The 15245-nt window shown below is 37.5% G+C and overlaps 1 protein-coding gene across 1 annotated transcript in view; it reads left to right on the plus strand.

The window, feature by feature from the left end:
* The window catches only part of MYO16 (myosin XVI), a gene marked incomplete at both ends in the record, with an annotated part of 422412 nt that overhangs the window by 130702 nt on the left and 276465 nt on the right, over window positions 1–15245 (plus strand). The window contains 3 exons of the mRNA XM_081214708.1: window positions 1968–2121; window positions 6840–6990; window positions 13051–13161. Of these exons, the coding sequence (XP_081070834.1) occupies window positions 1968–2121; window positions 6840–6990; window positions 13051–13161 (416 nt within the window). The remainder of the gene's footprint in view (window positions 1–1967; window positions 2122–6839; window positions 6991–13050; window positions 13162–15245) is intronic.

The following is a 15245-nucleotide window of genomic DNA, read 5'->3' on the forward strand; positions in this document are numbered from 1 at the left end:
GCTTTTTTCCCAAAGAATGGACTATATCATTGACCCTGGACTGCATGGACTCTGTCTATCACACTTTGACCTTTTAAGTCTAGTGTCAATTCCACCAAAACAGACACTCAAGGCAATTGACAATGACAGTCCCAGTGCCCCGAGAGTGACCAAGCTGCTGGTCTAGATTCCGCCCTGACCAATACAGGCCTAGTGTCTGATGACTCTCTTAGACAATTTTGCCCACGTTGGTCACGCAAAGCCTAGCATCAGTATAATCAGTTCTCTGTGCCATGTTGGTCATGAGAGACACAGTGATGGGACCACAGGAGGCTCTCAGTAAACATTTGTTGATTAGTTTCAGGTAGATGCAGGATATACCAACAACAAGAAGAAGGAACCACATAAAATGATAGTGCAGAAAACAATAAACTAGACACCCATATTGTGGCCAAGCACATGAAAATCATCATCAGTGCTATATATTTAAAAATAATTTATTGTAATATAGTCGCTTTACTATGTTGTGTTAGTTTCTACTGTACAGCAAAGTGAATCAGCTATATGTATACATATATCCCCTCTTTTTTGGCTTTCCATCCCATTTAGGTCACCACAGAGCACTGAGTAGAGTTCCCTATGCTATACAGTAGGTTCTCATTAGTTATCTATTTTATACATAGTAGTGTATATATGTCAATCCCAATCTCCCAATTCATCCCACCACCGCTTCCCCCTTGGTATCCATACACTTGTTCTCTACGTTTGTGTCTCTATTTCTGCTTTGTAAATGAAATCCTCTCTACCAGTTTTTTCAGATTCCACACATATGAGTTAATATACGATAATTGTTTTTCTCTTTCTGACTTATTTCACTCTGTATGACAGTCTCTAGGTCCATCCACGTCTCTACAAATGACCCTTTTAATGGCTGAGTAATACTATATTATGTTCTTGTTATTTTGAGCTTCTTGAATTTGAAATGGACACACAAAAAATTATCTGAGGGATAAAAGCAGTTTGAGGTATAGCTGTTACTTGGTATGGAAATAATCTCCCAAGAAGAGGATGCTAAGCTGTCTCCTACTCATTACGCAGATATGATTTAATCTAAAACAAATGATGATAAAATCCTGGCATCAATATCTTCTTGTGGTATCTGAATTACCTCACTCAGCCCATAAAGCCACATAACTGAAGTTCATGGACACAAGAAGTCACGCAGTTTGGTCGTGGGGATTGGAAAGGCGTAGCCACAGCCATTAGGTTCTTACTTGTTATTAATGTGATTTTCCTTCAGGATGTATCGATTTTCAGTTTCAGTTGTTGTAGGCGTAAATTTGATTAATGCACAGCTGTATTGCTGCTCAAGTATATTCATATGTCACTGTTAACATGTCATTTGTAAGGAAATATAATTATTTTTATGTCAGATTGAAAAAGAAATCCCACCAGATCACAGAGAGAGGCCAGACCCACTGTTTTAAAAACACAACCGAGTAGTTATTTGTACAGCTACCCAGTTAGTAGAATGCTTATAGAATGCCTACTCCATGTTTTATAAGAGCCCAGTCATTGGGAAGGTGTAGCTATTTTCCTCTTTTGATTCGCATTCACCAGGATGAAGGAAGGCTTTCACGGAGAATAAAACGACATTAATAAGTTCTCTCAAGCTTAGCTTCTCAGTGATTTCACATTTTACCTGTGACTACTCAGTGAATATTATTTTTATATTATGTCATTTTATATTTTTATATTAGATCATTTTATATTATGTCATGTAATTAAATATGCCACTGATGTAACATAAAATAGTCTTTAAAAATAGTGGCACTGCCATTTTATTCCCACCATAAACTTTTAGTGTTTTTTGTTTTGCCTCATGCGTTGATAAATTTTAGCATGTTACATATCAGAATTATTGAAAGTAAATAGTTTTGTGGGATGTTCCCACTCACTGGTTCTGATTGCCTTATTCTTACCCGTAGATGTTGCCGCATCTGAGTTTATTGAGGAAATGCTGCTGAAAGCCGAGTCTGCCTGGGAAGGAAGAATGCAAGAGCCTTCCTGTGTTCAGACCTTGGCCCAAGAGGAACCCTATGAAGAGATCATCCCTGACTTTCCAGCCCTTCCCAGCAAGCTGTAAGTGCCTTCTGCCTAGTGATAAAGTCGTAGACCTTGGTCCTTGAAGAGTTAGTTATTCTCCTTTGTCACCCTCTCTGGTCACCAGGCATTTTTCAATCAGTATTAAGTCTGTCTCTCCACCAAAAATTAGAAGATTGAAGCTGCATATCAACATTTACCAAAAGATACTTGTGGATAGTAATGAGTTAGGCATGAAAACCCTCTGATTTTTTAATATTACCATTTCAGTTCTTCTTTCAATTTGTCATCACAAGACCAAAGATACTATTTTAAACACAGTCCATGTTTTAAACTAAACTGATATATAAAGTTTCCAATAACTATCATCATGACTAAATTTCCTCAAGTAGGAAGTATAAATATTCATTTTTTCTCTCTTAAGTATAAAACTAATGATTTCTTGTTATCTAAAATATGGCCTAAATACTGACACATGCTATAAAGGAGATGAACCTTGAAAACATTATGCTAAGTGAAGGAAGTCAGACACAAAAGGCCACATAGTGTATGACTGAATTTATATGAAATGTCTGGAATTAGCAAATGCATAGAAACAGAAAGTATATTAGTGGTTGGATGAATGAGGTGAGAGGAAAATAGGAAGTGACTCTGAATGGATATGGGATTTCTTTGGGGGGATGACGGAAGTATTCTGGAAGTAGAAGTGATGGTTACACACATCTGTGAATGTGCGGAAAAGCACTGACTTCTACACCTCGCAAGTGTGAATTTTGTGTTATGTAGATTATGTCTCAATGAGATAAATAAATGCATAAAGAAAAAAACATTTGAAGTCAAAACCAAAATCTGCTGTATCTAAGCAGTGGGACCTTGAGGAAGGTTCTTCCTATCTCTGACCCTGTGTCTTGCCTAGTGATGGAGACTATGTCTAACATTGGAGCATTTGGGGGTTCCCTGAATAAAAAGCACCATCTGGGCTTCCCTGGTGGCGCAGTGGTTGAGAATCTGCCTGCTAATGCAGGGGACACGGGTTTGAGCCCTGGTTTGGGAGGATCCCACATGCCGTGGAGCAACTAGGCCTGTGAGCCACAACTACTAAGCCTGCGCATCTGGAGCCTGTGCTCCACAACAAGAGAGGCAGCGATAGTGAGAGGCCCATGCACCATGATGAAGAGTGGACCCCGCTTGCCGCAACTAGAGAAAGCCCTCGCCCAGAAACAAAGACCCAACACAGCAAAAATAAATTAATAAACTCCTACCCCCAACATCTTCTAAAAAAAAGAAAAAGAAAGCACCGTCTGGGTTCTGGACCATCTGAGAGGTAATCAAACAGTAAAGACGGAGGCCAAATCACCCCTGATCAGGGATGGAGGATGCATCAGAGGACGTGACTGCATGTGGTGGCTGAAAGGGTTTATAAAGTTATCCCATTATTAGGCAGCTTGGCCAAGTAAGTCCAAGTGTAGCCATCCACTTAGGCCCATCTGTGTTGCCTGCTCCCACCCCCCATGAGACAGGGGGCAAGGAGAACTGGTGCACACGGGAAGCGTGGATTCTGTTTGCCATGAGCAATAAGTCCACCATCTGTTATCCCAGCATCTCTCGTCTTCTGCATCTGTTCATACAAGAGTAATAGGCTAACCTGTTAGCTTGTAAGTAGATTCCCAGAAACTTCAAGTAATACTGTTGCCTGCTTATTACCAGGGTCATTGAGCTAAGCCCTTGATGTGCATTATGTTGGTAATCCGTCACCCCGGGCCTGTGTTTCAGTTGCTTTTACAGAGTGGTTATGTAACCAGCCTGAGGTGGCCGAGCCAGGCATCAGACTTTGTAGCTTTTCTGACTCAATAATGTATGCTTGTTGCAGCTCTACTATACCATGCCGCCTCTTTTTAATATATGACCCCCTACCCTGTTGCCTACTTGAAAATATCATCAATGACTACAAAACATCATCATCCAGAGTTCAGAGGAAGTAAACTGACCTCACATTTCTGTAAACGCGTTCTTCAGCTATTCCCGATTTTGCCTCAGACCTGGACCTAACTCAGCCCGTTCGTTAGTCTGTCTTTATTTGCATTTTCCTAGATGCCAGCGCGACTGGAAGGTGACACAGAGATGGGCTGCAGAACAGTGAATGAGACTTGTGGTTACTGAAGGAAGTCCTTCAGATGATTCCCTTCCTCCCCATCAGGGTTAATCTAAAACCATCATTTGTATTCCTATAGACTAACAACTAGAGATTGAAATAAAAACACATTGGTAGTGGCATAAAACATGCAACGTATCAGAATACATCTAACAAATTATTTGCAAGATTTTAATGCTGAAAACTACAAAATACTGATGAGAAAATTAATGAAGATCAAAATTAATGGAGAAATATACTGTGTTTATATATGACAAAATTTGACATTGTTATTAGGTAAATTCTCCCCAAATTAACTTATATTTTGAACACAGTGCTAATCAAAATTCCAGAAATTTTTATAAAAACTGACAAATAGATTCTAAAATGTATATGAAAATGCTAAACCTCAAATGGCTCAATAATTTTGAAAAAGAAAACAAAATTAATGACTCACATTGCCTGATTTCAAGTCTTACTCTGAAAGTACATTACTCAAGAAAATGTAATATTGGTGTAAGAATAGGCTATTATATCAGTGGAATACAATGGAGTGTCCCAAAGTAGGCCTGCACATATATGGTCAGTTGATTTTCAATAAAGATGTCCAGGTAATTGGATGGGGACAGATGTTCTTTTCAAAACGGATGCTGGAACATTTGGACAGAAATACGAAGAAATAATGAAACTTGACCCATATACAGCACCATATAAAAAAAGCCACTCATAATGAATTGTAGACCTAAGAGTGAAGCATAAAACTATAACATTTCTGGAATAAAACCTAGGAGAAAACCCTATTGACCTTGGGTTTGGGAAAGAATTTTTAGATAAGATACAAGAGGCACAAACCATAAGAGAAAATATATTCCTCGAAACTTACTGTTAAAAAAATAAAAAGACAGGATACATACTGGGAGAAAATATTTGCCACATGTGTATCTGATAAAGGACTCGAATCCAAAATATATAAACTCAATAATATGACACCAAAGAATCCAGTAAAAAAAAAAAAAATGGAGATTTGAACTTACACTTTACCAGAGAAGGGATTCTTGTGTCAAATAACCACATTGAAATGCAAATAAAAGCCACAGGGAGAAGCCACTAACACACCCACTGGAGTGGATTAAAAAAACAAAAAAAAAAGACAAGTTCTGTCAAGGATGTGAAGCAAGTAGGACTCCAACCCACACATGGGGGAAGCACCAATGAATGGTCCAGACCCTGAGGAGAGTTTGGAGTCTCTCCTAGGTACACAGCCAAGAAAAATGAAAGCATATGTTGTATGTCACCACAAACACCTGTGCGTGAATGTGTATAGAAGCTCCATTCACAATTGACAAAAACTGGACAAACCCAAATGTTTGGTGAATGGATGGCCAAAGTGCAGTGCATCCCACAGGAAGACACTACCCAGTGATAAACAATGACAAACTTGATACATGCAGCAGCATGAATGAATCTCAAAAACATGTTAAGTAAAGGAAGCCAGGAACAAAAGGCTACATGCTCTGTGATTTCTTTCACATGACATTTTAGAAAAAACAAAACTATAGTGAAAGAAATAATTAGCCATGGTTACAAGGGGCAGGGGGTTAGGGAAAATAATTGACTTCAAAGGGCAGGCACAAAGAGCCATTTGGGAGTGACAAAAATTCTATGTGTTGCTGATTATGTGGGTTACACAAATGTATATACATATATATATATAATCAACTATATATAATTATGTGTATGTAGACAAACTCATGCAACTGTACATCTACAGAGTGAATTTTACTATTTGTAAATACCTCCATAAAACTGAAAATTTAAAAAACCAACAAAATGCATTAAGCTTTAATTAGAATCACAACTACTATTGTAAGATACACGAAATAATTATGTTTCTATATATTTCACTTGATTAAATATGTATGTATTTCTGCTTTATGGTCACATTTAGGAAAGTACATTTTTAGATTTTACTGTACTAAAGTGCTACAATACAAATTAAACATTCGGATTGTGTTTATTTTTTATGAACTTGCCTTTCTTTTGGCAACAGTGTCTATGGAAGAACAAAAAATGAAGTAGGTTTTATTTTATTTTTTTGCCTAGCCTGAGCTGTAAAGGAGTAATAAAACGTATTGTTTGTAACATTGCAGTCCTTAAACATGTTGTTTGTTTTTAATTCCCCTATTATTATTTCTTCACAAACTCTTAACTATTGTCCATGATTGTATAACATATTAAAATCCTGTATGAACAGTATTTTACTTAATTCTAGAATTTTGCCTTCACTTGTTTGCATTCATTCACATTTAAATATTTTGCTTAGTTCAATCATGCATTTCCACCTTAGCTTTTCAATTGCTCATTGATTTGTCTAAGTCTTATATCCATTCATAAACATTTTCTTCTCAGGTTGAAATGAATATATTTTTTCTTTTAAAGGTGAAATTGAATGAAATCTGGGGCTAATAGAAAAGTTTACAGATCTCTCATTGATTTTACCTGCAGTGTTGACACTGTTTCTTATCTGAATTAAACAACTTTCTATAATCGGCTGTCCAGTCCTGGTAATTTTTGATTGATATGGCAATGTTAGAAGACTAATCATAGCATTGATTTTTTCCTCCAGCAGCCCCCTGGCATTGTCAATTGCCAAGCAAGACAGTATGCTGGAAAAAGACATTATGTTCAAAGATGCAACAAAAGGTCTGTGCAAGGGACAATCTCAGGACAGTACTCCCGAAAATACCACCGTGAATGGCCCCACCAAACCTGATCAGGTAACTATACCCTTATTGCATGTCTGCTAGTGTTGCATCCTATTACATCATGCCTTAAAGTCCAACTTTTCAAAAACAAACACCTACTAATTTTAATTCAAATAAAAATTAATGAGTGCAAATGTTAATATTTGGTTTGAAATTTCCATATATAAATTGTTATGGTATTATACTGACCATTAACAAACTTAACTGCTATGTGTTTTTACAAGAATTTGAATTTTATAGTCTTGATTTACCAGGAATGGAAGTTCAGCCAATACGTTAATTCCTGAATATTTCCAGTTATGTCATTAGTCATCATTTTGATTATTATGTAGATTGTTTTCTGTTTCTTACAAATATCAAACATTTTACATAACAAGAAGAAGGACAAACCAATCACTGAGTCACTTATCCTTAAAAGCAACTGTGATGGTGTTTTGTGTGTGTGTGCCTGTGTGCCCCAGTGTCCAAGTGATCAGAGATCACTTTGAGGAGCTTGGAGTTATAGAAATTAGTTTACTTTTTGCTATCATTCCCACAGAAATAAATGATTTTTATATGTTTCATGTTTTATAAATGGCAGAGTAATTTTCTGAATGTCACAGTAATCCCTGAAAATGTTTTGTTTCACTGTGTCTCATTTTGAATGTTTTAAGGACAATTTATTGAGGTTTTCCAAAGATTCTCTTTTCAAAACTTAAATTTCATTATTTTTTGTTATTTTCAAATAACAAATTATTTTTGTAATTTTGAAATACCTTTACATTTTAGCAGGTATACTTATCAGCTCAGGCTGCCGTAACAAAATACCACAAACGGTGGCTTGAACAACAGAGATTATTTTCTCACAGTTCTGGAGACTGGAAGTCTAAGATCAAGGCTCTGGCTGATTCATTTTCTGGTGAATGTCTTCTTTCTGGTTTGCAGGTGGCCTCTTTGTCTTCACACGGTAGACAGAGAGAAAAAGCAACCTATCTGGTGTCTTTTATAAGGACACTAATCCTATAGGATCAGGGCCCCACCCTTATAATCTCATTCAACCTTTATAACTTCCTAAAGGCCCCATCTCCAAACAGTTTCACAAGCTGGTTAGAGCCGCAGCATACGAGTCTGGGGGGACACAATTCAGTCCATAGTGGTAGGCAATTGAGTGTTAGGTGAAATTTAAGGCAAAGCTTTTTCTTAACTTTTTTAAAGGTCCTATGAACTTTCTGTAAACTTAAATACATATTATTAAGTGAAAGAGTCCAATCTGAAAAGGCTACATACTATATGATTCTATTATTTGACATTCTGGAAAAGGCAAAACTATGGAGATAGTAAAAATATTAGAGGTTACCAGGGGTCGGGGCAGGGGAATAAATAGGTGGAGCACAGGGAGATTTTAGGGCAGTGAAACTACTCTGTATGACACTGTAAGGGTAGATACATGATATTATACATCTGTCCAAATCCATAGAATGTACAACACCAAGAGTGACCCTGACGTAAACTATGGGCTTTGGATGATGATGATGTGTCAGTGTAGGCTCGTCAGTGGTAACAGAGGTACCACCCTGGAGAGGGATGTTGATAACCGGGAAGGCTATGCATGAGTGGGGCCAGGGGTATATGGGAAATTTCTGTACCTTCCTCTCAATTTTGCTGTGAATCTAAAATAGCTCTAAAAAATAATATCTTTTTAAAAAATGAGAGGACATTCACAGCATAACGTCAAGTGTAATCCTTGCTGAATGACTCTTCAGTTTTTAATGTAAGCTCTTTATAATTGTATCCTAGACATTAAAAGCAGCTGTAATCATGTTCTATTGATCTGGTATTAAACAAGGAGAGGCTAGTATTCAGGTTTCATGTGCATATATTATCTGTGTAATATTCACTCACATCTCCCACTGTGTGCATCATGCTGTCATTCATTCTTGGTCATGAGGTGCTTGGATTCTTGGGAGGACTGTCCTCACTCACACTTCACAGGAGGGCTTTAGAAAAGCCTTGTCAAAGCAATAAAGTTCCCATTCACATTTTAAAGAGAAACACATTGTGTGGAATTCAAGTTGAAACAAAACCCACAGCATCTCTCCTTTCAGATTTTTAGAAAATGTAGGCCTTATCAAATGGTAACTCCATACATGAATATTCAAGACTTGATTTAAATTTTTTTTGGTTCTGATAGTCACCAAAATTCACATTCACTTTATAATATCTCTGAGAATGTAGAATTCTTCTTAAGATGCTTAAAAATGGGTGACATTCTTCCTTCTCTTCACTTTTTATTCTGTTTTCAGCTCCCATTCCTCCTCTCCCCTGTCCTCTTCCATTCTCTTCCTAATTTCCTAACTGCTTAACTTCTTCTTTCTCTTCCTCCCTCTCTTCTTTCCTTTCACAGTATATTTATTTAAATTTGGTTCCAGCTTAAAATTCAGGTCAAAGTTTTATTCCCTTTAGCAAAGGCATGTTTTCCTGGGAGTAAAGAGACAGGAAGATGGAGTCAGGCAGATTTGCTCTGGCTCAGGTCTGCTTGTGGAGCTCTGTGACTCTAGAAGCCCCTTAATCTCCCTAAGCCCCATCTGTAAAATGGGAACATAGTACTCACCTTATTTGGTTGTTTTGAAGATGACAAAAGACTAAAGCTATAAGGTGACAGCACAATTACCAAGAATAAACAAAAACTCAGCAAGACATATTTATTGTTTTTATTACTGTTATTTATATAGACTGACTGTAAGGTTTTGCCATAGTGGTTGAATCATCTATCCACTAATTTATCTGCTCTTAATTCATGTAATTCCAGTTGACACTGAGTTTTCTTTTTTTCAATGTAAGTATAGATTATTTTAAAAATAATAATATAAAATAATACTTTCAGAGCTTACAAAAGCTTTCACCTATAATATCTTTTTTTGAATCTTATTTATTTTTTATACAGCAGGTTCTTATTATTTATCTGTTTTATACATATTAGTGTATACATGTCAATCCCAATCTCCCAATTCATCCACCACTACCTGCCCCCCAAAGCTTTCCCGCCTTGGTGTCCATATTTGTTCTCTACATCTGTGTCTCTATTTCTGCCCTGCAAACCAGTTCATCTGTACTGCTTTTCTAGGTTCCACATATAGGCGTTAATATATGATATTTGTTTTTCTCTTTCTGACTTACTTCACTCTGTATGACAGTCTCTAGATCCATCCACGTCTCTACAAATGACCCAATTTCATTCCTTTTTATGGCTGAGTAATATTCCATTGTATATACGTACCACATCTTCTTTATCCATTCGTCTGTCGATGGGCATTGAGGTTGCTTCCATGACCTGGCTATTGCAAATAGTGCTGCAATGAACATTGGGGTGCATGTGTCTTTTTGAATTATGGTTTTCTCTGGGTATATGCCCAGTAGTGGGATTGCTGGGTCATATGGTAGTTCTATTTTTAGTTTTTTAAGGAACCTCCATACTGTTTTCCATAGTGGCTGTATCAATTTACATTCCCACCAACAGTGCAAGAGGGTTCCCTTTTCTCCACACCCTCTCCAGCATTTATGTTTGTAGATTTTTTTGATGATGACCATTCTGACTGGTGTGAGGTGATACCACATAGTAGCTTTGATTTGCATTTCTCTAATAATTAGTGATGTTGTGCAGCTTTTCATGTGCTTCTTGGCCATCTGTATGTCTTCTTTGGAGAGATGTCTATTTAATGTCTTCTGCCCATTAATCCCCCAGATTCTACTGTGGGCAAGTTATCATTCACTTTTGCTACTTAACTGACTCTCAAGTTTCAAATTGAGTATTTAAACTGACCAGACTGAAACTCACGAAAGTTAAACAAATTGCCTAGAGTCACAAGTGTTTTTTTTCTGCTGTATCCAGTGCTCTTTGGAGACACGACAGCAAGCTCTGGGTTCATTTCCCAGAGCTCTGCTGCCCTGTGACAGTTCTGTGCACAGGAGAGACAGTGTGTGTTCCATGGCTGCATGTGCATATAGAGAGTTTGAAGATTGGTGATGGTTCTCTTTCTGTAGTTCTCGGACATACCAGCATCCAGGTACACAAAAGTGTAAATTCTCAGCAAACAAAGGACCTGATATATTGCACTCTCTAAGAAACATCTCATAGAATGCAAAGCAGGTAAGAACAAGGTGCTGTGCAGGCACGGTGATGGGCTTCGGCTTTGGGAAGCTTAATATTTTGTCAGATCATCACCCCTTTCCCTGTAGGACCATCCCGGTCAGCTCGTTCTTTTCTAATTTCTTCTTTCCTCTTCTTTCATGCTTACTTCTTTCTTTCCTGCAAACAGCCTTTCCCCAGAATCTTCCTGCTCTTATCCCAATTGTCAGACCTTCTGTCTGCCCACTGAATTTCTGGTTCCTGGACATATACTACTTATGTCCTAGAGAGAGAAAACACAACAGAACAAAACAGGAAATTTGACAGCACTGAAAGTAGTGTTGGCAAGTGGAGACGAGGAATCAGTGAATTCAGAGTATTTCCAAGAAGTAAATTCCTTTTGGGTCTTGAAACATTTCTCAAAGTGTTTCTTTAATTTCTTCCTGACTCTCTATTCTGAATTATGTCTGTTTTGTGTTTCAGATTTCTATTTTTGGAAATGTATACATATATAGAGAGAAATGTATGTATATATATGGATATTTGTATATCTTCATAAGAACCATAATGATCAATCCTAGAGAAGATGTTAAGTTTTGTTTTTTGTTTTTTTTTTTTACATATTTATCCCGTCTCTGTTTTGACTGTTTTCATAATTGTTTGGGAGACACTGGTAGCATACCCGACTGAGTCTACAACTATAACATAAAAATATTCACAGACATATTATCAGCTGTCACAGTGCTTTAGGAATCTTTAGAAAGAATGTGCCCATTGCTTAAGACTGATTATCAAAGCTTCATTCCTGATCATTTTGGAATCTGTTATGCTAACTACAAGGAATTCTTCCCTTGATCTACCCTAACACTGTATTGTCACATTTCGTTACTACAAGCAGGCTGGGAAGTCTTCACATTTTTACTGTCAGCCTAGTAGTACTTTCTCTAACCCATGTAGCAGCTGTGACTGGAGATGAAAACCCTCAAGAATTCCAAAGATATGCCGCAATAGCTCTTTCAGCCTTGTTGGAACAAACATGAAACTTCTGTTAGTGTTATTCCTGGTTTTTTTTTTTAATGTGCATGCAGAAATTTGCCTTGAGCTCCTGAGAGCTGTGGTTATATGAGGAATTTTATTATCTTAGCGTAAATCATTCCTTCTGAAGGAAAAAAAATCCTGCTCTTGGTTTTTCTCCTTTTTATGATTGCTTTGGAAGTTCAATACGTATGCCAACTTGCGAAAGACCTTTGTCTATATAAATAAAACTAAACATTGCCCATTTCTGACTTGTAAATAATAGATTTTTATCTAATTTAAATATTTCAAATTTACCTTTTTTTAAAAAATATTGTCCAGTTTTTCAACTCTGTCACTCAATATAAAATTGAGTAGGGAAGCAGTGTTTTTCTTTCTGACAGAATCATCTTAGTCTCACACTACTTTAAACTTAGGAGTAATGTAGAACAGAGTAAAATTCACAAGCCAAAATTGTAGAGGCTACTTTTAAATTCCAGTGCCTTCCTCTATGTATTCGGAAACTGAAGTCCAGGCCCACTGCTTTCTTCCCATTCCAGTTTCGTGATAGGAGTTTTCCTTTAGCTTTGGAAACACTGAAAAACATGAGCTTTTCAACAGCTGGTCTTAAAAAGGACTCAACACAGTTCAGAGCTGTCTAAATTAGACTTCATGATTGGAGGGACGTGGGGTCACATGCAGGTTGTGTGTGTAGGTGCGTGTATGAATGTGTGCCCGGGCTGGTGGGTATAGAACAGAGATTCTCACCTGAATACATTTCTGTGACTGTTGAATTTTTTGTTCCTTACAAGTGAACCATTTCATCTTTTAATAACAGTTTTGAATTCATGTGGTCTGTAAATTTTTGACATGTAGTTGAAAATGGAACAAACAACTGTGAAGACAGTTGATTGGAAAGCAATTAGGATTGATCTTACCTATTTTCCCCCCAGGTCAAGCTGATACCTCCCGCTCCGAACGATGATCTGGCAACGCTCAGCCAGCTTACCGACAGCAGCCTGCTTTATGAAATTCAGAAGCGCTTTGGGAACAATCAGATCTATGTAAGTGCCCTTGAAATTGCCTTTTTCACTGCTTTTGTCTTGCTGCATATTTTCACCCTTCAGTGCCGCAAATATGACAAGGAAGGGGCTCATTGTTACTTCTGGTCATGCTCATAGCTTAAGGTGGATTTCTCAGAGTTTGGGTCCATTCTTCTGCTTCAGTTATAAGGCAATTTCTGCAAAGATTCACATTTCAGGGTTGTTAAGAGAAAGTTGAAACCCTGAGGGTAGACAACTTTCCTCTTGTCATGTTTGCTGGAGAAGAAGATCTTGCTAGAACCAGCAGGATCTGCAGATCACTTATAAAAATGCTGTTTCTTCCATCTGCTTTAACTCAGCCTCCTAGATCTGGAGAATGAAGCGGAAAAGCTAAGTGTGCGTGGGTGATGCTTCTCTATTTGCATGAAAGAAAAACTATTGTTCTTCTAAATTATCAGGAAATGTCTTTGTCTAGTAAATAATTTATATACACATCTCTGATAATAGCATACAAATGTATGACTTAGATGACAAACAGCACGGAGAATGGATTTGCTGTGGTTCTCTTCTGGTTTATATGTGTTATTTCTTCCAATACGCATATCAATTTTGACACTATGCAATCTCAATATCTCTCTCTCTCTCTCTCATTGATTTTGTTAAATTCATTTCAGAGCAATTCAATCAGAATGTCTATAGAGAAATCTGATTATGCATATGTCTGCTATCCCTTTTTGATAACACCCATTTTTTTTCCTACTCTACTGAGAAATTGATGAAGTAATTTTCATGTAAATGTGAAATCAGAGATTTCTTTACAAGTAATAAATTGTCAGGTGCTGATTAACCCATGAACATTCAATGCAGTGACTTAATGATGGGATAAATTGCCCGCCACTGTAAATACACTTAAAATTAAATACTTCTATCAAAATTAATGGAATTGAGTCATCAGCAGAAAGTGGTCGAGCCTGATTAGTTTGGTCTGTTACTGCCCTATTGCTTTTGTGTTATTTTTGTTCTCTTGTCTCTCCTTTTCCAGCATCGTGTTTATTCTTCTTCATTTTAACTTCTTAATCACATTATCAGCAGACCACTGCTTGAATAGTTTTGATTTCCCTTATTTCTTTCATGCTTTTCAAGTGGCTTTATCTCCCAAGATCTACTACTCTGCATCCCAGTGGGCACCATCCTCATCATCTTTTCTCCAATAGCCTCCTGACTTTCTAGAGGAAACTTCATAATGAACTAGAGTACTTTTCGTAAAGAACAAATGTAATCTCGAAACTCCCAGTCTTAAAACATTTCTGAGGCTTGTCATTTTTCTTGGAAGGACAGCCACAAGCCTTATTCACGATCTGGTCCCTAAACGTTATCACTGATGATTCCTAGTCACTGGTCACTGCCCTCCTTCCTGCATCAGGGATTCCCCTTAGACTGTCTTTTTTTCCATAAAGTTCTCTTTCTACCTCCACGTAGTATATAGTTTTATAAATTCCCACTCAATACTTCTTCAGTCTTTAAGTAAACCTTCCCAGAACTTCCAGATCGAGTCACTGTGGACCATCTTTCTGTAGCACACTTCTCACCGCTTGTGATTATAAACCTTGGTGGTGGTTTGATTAGCATCTGGATGCCATGCTAGACTCTGAGCTCAGGGGGAACAGGAGGCCTGCTGGTCTTGCACTTCCTGATCTGAAATGGCAACTATTTCCCACCTGTTTATCCGAGTCATGTCGCGAACCCCACACAGCGGACCACCTTCGTAGACTCTCTTTGCTAATTCTACTGGGTTTCTCTCTCTACCTGGATAATCAGAATTAGGATTCCCTGCTTTGCTAAAGTTCATATAAAATACTATTAAAAAACAAAATTCAACTGAGTAAATTTTAGTGATCTAATTGGCTTTATTGAATGATTCATGAATTGGGCAACACCCCATCTAGCTAGCAGAGGGGAGCTCCAGGCGCCACGGAAAGGGAAGGGTTTTAAAGGCAAGATAAGGAAGTCATAAAAAATATTGCTTCAGGCTTAGGTAACTACCTGTGGGGAACAGAGGGGTCTATGTAGCGATTACCTCATCATCTTTTGGGGAATGGAGAGGG

The sequence above is a fragment of the Mesoplodon bidens genome, assembly GCF_964165515.1.
Source record: "Mesoplodon bidens genome assembly, chromosome: 17".
NCBI classification, from domain to species: Eukaryota; Metazoa; Chordata; class Mammalia; order Artiodactyla; family Ziphiidae; genus Mesoplodon; species Mesoplodon bidens.